Below are 5,719 nucleotides of genomic sequence, written 5' to 3'. Positions count from 1 at the left end.
CTTTTTTTTTTTTTTTTTTTTTTTTTTGGAGAGGTTGTTTTTTTTTACTATAGGGCGCATGCGCTTGCCAGAAAGACAGAGAGAGACATAGAGACAGGAAGCGAGAAATCATCGCAATCCCTTCTCCTCCTTTCTCCTCTCGGGATCTTGAGCATGCATGCACATGCACCCGGTGTGAGTTTAAGCCACTGGGTCCGGGACTCGAACCGCAGTTGACTACATGAGAGTCCAGTAACATAGCCATTACGCTAACTGCTGGTCCCTTAGGGTTTCTTTCTTGAATGGACACATCTCTTAATTATTTTGTATCTGTATATAGCTAGACACACATACCTATATTCACAAAGACTTCCCTGTTATATGGTTTAATCAAGTAATTGCATGCATATAAATAAAAATATAAATAATACATAATTTGTTACATACCAAACCATTCATTCAAAAATTTATATTATAATTTTGCTATTAATATAAAACTATATGTTTTATAATAATTATTTCATTAAACAAAAATTGTGAAGCTATATAAGCATTAGTAACTCCTACTTCTGATCCTATGTCTAATTTACCTGTATTCCAGCTAGAAAAAGGAACTTTTGAGAATTTTGTTCTTGTGAAGGAGAGAAAGATGACTTTTGCCTCTAAACCTATGCAGTACAGACACATTTAAAGCATAATGATTTATATTTCTTCGTATTTGTAACTGATATCCAACTGAGCTTTCTTAAAAATAAATGTCTTTTTTTGGATCAGCAGATGGCATAATTATTATGTTGCTGAACTCCCACATAGTCAACTGTGATTCTAGTCTTGGACCCGAAGACTTAAAACTCATGCCAGGAGCAAGTGTGTGCATACCCAAGATCCCAAGAGGAGAATGGAGGAGGAACTACAATGTGGCCATTCCCTAAGGGTTAATTTCTCATTTTCTGTCTCTTTCTTTCTGTCGAGTGCATGCGCCCTATAGCAAAAGTCTCTCTCTAAAAAATGTTTTCTGAACATAAAAGTTAATGCATTTCCCGGGAGAATAAACAAACTCAGAAAAATTAGATGATTTCTAAGACTGATGATAGGGGAGCACTCACTCTACATCTTATGACTCCTTCTAGGAGTCAGAAAACTTCCTTGAGGAGGCTCCAAATTTGGGTGTCAGAATTATCTAATGGGGTGTGGGAAGAAAATACTATAATTACTATTCATATTCATTTCTCAAAAAAAGAAAGAAATTGTATTTTCTCAATATTTGCATCTTGGTTGCTGTGATAGTTACACAAATCTTACAGATTGACACCAGTTACTTCACTCCATCTTTGTTTCAGATGGTAACAGTCATGAATAGAATGTGATGTATACTGAAACAAAGGGGAAGTTATTCGATGAGTGGCAGATGGTGGCATCTACCTTGGTCTCCAACAGAACTTTGTGATGTATTATACTTTAAGTGTGTCCATGAATTGGATTTTACAGATTCCATTACCCAGTTTTAAGTAAACCAACCCTTACAAAATGTAACACGTGGTTTAAAAAGATTGAGAGGGGCCAGCAGTTAGCATAATGGCTATGTCGCTGGACTCACATAGTCGACCGCGGTTCGAGTCCCGGACCTGGTGGCTTAACTTCACACTGGGCGTGTGTGCATGTGTGCCCAAGATCCCGAGAGGAGAATGGAGGAGAAGGGATTGTGGCGTGGCCATCCCCCTAGGGGGGTGATTTCTCGCTTTCTGTCTCTCTGCCTCTCTCTGTCTGGCAAGCACACGCACCCTATAGCAAAAACCTCTCCAAAAAAAAAAAAAAAAAAAGATTGAGAGAAACTGCAGAATTTAGATATTAATAATATAATTTCAAGTAAAGAATAATTGAATATATGTACTGTAAATATGAAGTCTCCCGAATTTGTTTATGATCGGATTCACAGCCAAAGCCAGAGTAACTGGTATCTTGAGAAAAAAGTAAATGGTTCATACTGCTGCCAATTATTAGAAAGGCTAATGTACCTGGTACTCAGAATTTATTTGGCTTGTTAATTCAGAACTTTATGAATCCTAAATTATCATTAATATAAAATAAAAGACGAATGAACAGTGGATTATACTGTGTGAAGAGTTTATCTTTTCTCTTTCCCATTCCTACCTGTGTATATATGCATATGGATGTTGGAATGCTGTATAAATGGTGGGAATAGTAATCTAAACACAATAATAATCTATGTATTTGGAAAACAGAGCCTGACTTCCTGTTCTTTTTTTAAAAAGAATTATTTATCTAATTTAATTTATAATTATGGTTTTTTTTTAATTTGACCAGAAAGAGAAGGAAAGCGAGAAAGCAAGCCACCAGTTTCAGGACTCAAACTGCAGTCGGCCATATGGGGGTCCAGTGCCTTAACCACTACACCATAAAAGGTGTGGCTGCTGGCTCTACTCCCTATTACTTTTGACACTACAAAAGAAGCCACAAAAGGTGAAACTTTACTACTGGGACTGTTTTTTTGTTTTTTTTGTTTTTTTTTAATTCCTACTTTGATTCATCTAAATACCCCCAAATAATCTGATTAAATGTAAAATCAACGTATTAAGTAGTCTGAATAAAAGAAATGATAATTATACACACTGAAAATGAGCAGTACTTACCCTATGTAGAAGTTCATTTAATGATCCATTTGGCATATATTCAGTAACTATTCCCAGAAATTCAGGCTCATTGCAAATTCCCAGAATTGGAAGAATGTAACTAAATCTAGCTTTGTGTAAAATTTCAGCTTCTCTTAGGACATCATTTCTTTCACTAAGAAAAGAATATGCATAATTACTTCAAGAAGAGAAAAAAATACAATTATTATGCCCATAAGATTAATTAAGTTTGGGCTTTTTCATTCATTAGCTATGTGAATTCTTGTAAATTATGCACCTTCATTTTATCTTAGCTTCATCATATTTAAAATAGAGATAATACCTACTGTATACTTTCACGGGTCTGTTTAGAGACCAAAATAACTTATATAAACCACTGACAGGTAAAAGTGTTATACACACATTATTACTATGCTTTTCCTAGGAAAGGAAAAGAACACAGCATTAGAGTAATTTTATAAAGCCTATTTATATTAGAATGATTTGTGTTTGAACTAATCAAACTATTAAGTTTATATTGTACTAAAACAAATTTGATCAGAATATTATATATTAAATTTTACGGTTGCATACCCTGTAAACATTTTCCAATATACTGAATATTAAAATATGTAAGTGTTGTAGGTCTTTAAAAGTTATTCTTTCTTTCATGAGAGACACAAAGACTGAAAGAGATAAGCGCTTTCAACAGGCTTTCATGCCACAATCTTCCCCAAGCCTTCCTAGCCAACCAGGATCATAGGAATGCACGTGTGCATCATGTGTGTACACGTCGAACTGGGAACCTAACCACAATCTTCCATATGTCTTCTAACACTGCAGCGTGGTGCACTATCACTGCACATCTATGGCTAGGCCAAATACAGATTTCAGTATGACTAGGTCAGCTGGATAAAGGATGATAATGTTTAGAATTTATACACCTGAATTCAAGAACATTAAGAACAGGTAAATGTTTGTAACAGATCCCAGGGATAACTCTGGATCCCTGATTAATTTGCCTTTTCATAGGCAAAACAAAAAGCACTTAAATGTTACTACAAATAAAGAACTATGGTCAGCATTATAGAAAATATATAAAAAGATATAGTCTTTGCTTTCAAGTTTCCCATGTATTTATTTATTTATGTTTTTGAGAGCTTTTTACTATAGGACTCAGAGAGAGACAGAGACAGAAAGTGAGAAATCATCCTCTGGGGATGCCAAACTGCAGTCCCTTCTACTCCATTCTCCTCTTGGGATTTTAGGCATGTATGCACATAAGTGTCAAGCCACAGAGTCCAGGACTCAAATCATGGTCAACCACATGGAAGTCCAGTGCCTCAACCACCATTCCACCTGTTGGCCCCCCATAATTAAAAAATAATAATAATTATTTTTATTTATTAATATTGTTTTAAAATCTGACCAGAGACAGAGAGAGAGGGAAAGTGAGAAAGCAAGCCACCAGGTCCAGGTCTTGAATAGCAGTAGACTATGTGAGAGTACAGTGCCTCAGTTACCATGCCACCTACTAACCCTGCCTATAAATCTTAAGAAAAAATAAAAAATGTAAGACAGAATGATAAGTACCACCAAAACAAAATTAAAAAAAAAAAAAAGAACAACTATAAGGAGTTGAGAGAAAAGAGTAAATTTTCAGCAATGGGAATCACTACAGTCTTCAGAGAACTAGGACTTCAGCTGTACCTTAAGGATGCATAGAATTTCAATACTACAGAGGGAGTATCCAAGATGAATGAGGCCTCTGTGAGAGGAGGAAAAGGAGGACTTTTTCATCTGTGTATCCCTAGAACTTGGAACAGTGCTAGTACATAGCAGTGCCTAGTACATAGTAGATGTATAATAAATACATATCAAATAAACTTCAAGGAAGTTAAAGTGAAAGCTATATTTGGAAAACTGTGAATTGTTTAATGTGGATTAAAATAAGATAAACAGAATGATGGTGAATAAGATATGTGAGGGTCATCTCAGAGTCTTAAAGCCATGTTAGGGTGCTTGTATTTTTTTGGCAGTCACTGAGTTGCAACTGAAGGTTTTGAGTGGGGGAATGGGATCAGTTGAACAAAATTTTAGGATGATTAATTTGGCAGTAGGATGTATGAGAAGCAGAAAGAGGTAGTTTGAAAGTCAAGTGGTAGGAGACTGTAATACTGTTTATAATGTGAAGCAATGAGAGTCTAAAACTGTGAAGAACACTAAACTGAATAGAATGCCTAGGTAATGGTGACAGATTGATTTTGGGGGATAAAAAAATGGATAGAAACTGCAAATTGTCTTAATTTTTTTTATTGGATGACTGGGCTCGTAGCAGCAATAACAAAAATAGAAATGTTTCTAGAATTCCATTAGGTGAGCAATGGGTGACTAGTTGCCTCTAAAACCACCAAGGTCTAGATGAATGGTTGTTGAAATAAGAATAGCAGCAAGAATTCAAGACCTAACTAGGAGGTCTGATTTTAAAAACAAACAAGAAACAAAACAAAAGAAACCAAAAAATTTAGTCATTTATTTCTTGAATTATGTGACATATTTAAATACTTCAAAATTCAAGAGTAATAAGAAGCCATAAATTAAAAAGCTTTTCCTCTTCATGTTCTTCAATCATTTAATACCAAACTGAAGGAAAACAATTATATCAGTTTGTGAGACTTGATTTAATAAAACTTAAAGTCCTTAAGTTGAAATAGTTCTGAATTTGCTCCAAGAGATGTGGACCAATAAAACAGTTACTGTGTCATACTTTTATAGGGAAACACAGAGATGAACCTGAAGATTCCTGAATACTGAGAAAGACCTGAATAATGGACATGCTATAAGTCTCAGTGATAATTTACGCTTTCCTCCTTCCATTATGAATATGAGGCAGGGTTCCTTCTTTTATGGGCCTATTAGCATCAGTCACTTTCTTTTTTTTTTCTGAAACTTTTTTACTTAATTTACATTCATTCCCTAAACATCTTCACAGCATATAAAATGTGATTTCCCATCCAGAATATACTGCATAGTGGCTTAATGATGCATGTTATTGTCAAAAATTTTCCATTTCTAGTTATATATATATATGTATATATATATATGTATAT

The 5,719-nt window shown here is 34.7% G+C and overlaps 1 protein-coding gene across 3 annotated transcripts in view; it reads right to left on the bottom strand.

Annotated features, from left to right (window-relative positions):
• Window positions 1-5,719, bottom strand: part of RIPK2 (receptor interacting serine/threonine kinase 2) — a 50,612-nt gene that overhangs the window by 40,526 nt on the left and 4,367 nt on the right. For 2 of the 3 annotated variants that reach the window (XM_006157548.3, XM_006157549.3), the window contains exon 2: window positions 2,631-2,784. The exons of the other annotated variant lie outside the window; for it this stretch is intronic. In XM_006157548.3, the coding sequence (XP_006157610.1) occupies window positions 2,631-2,784 (154 nt within the window). The remainder of the gene's footprint in view (window positions 1-2,630; window positions 2,785-5,719) is intronic. 3 annotated transcript variants of the gene reach the window in all.

The sequence above is a fragment of the Tupaia chinensis genome, unplaced genomic scaffold, assembly GCF_000334495.1.
Source record: "Tupaia chinensis unplaced genomic scaffold, TupChi_1.0 Scaffold000547_1, whole genome shotgun sequence".
In the NCBI taxonomy this organism is placed as follows: domain Eukaryota; kingdom Metazoa; phylum Chordata; class Mammalia; order Scandentia; family Tupaiidae; genus Tupaia; species Tupaia belangeri.
This window is presented reverse-complemented; position numbering and strand designations above follow the sequence as displayed.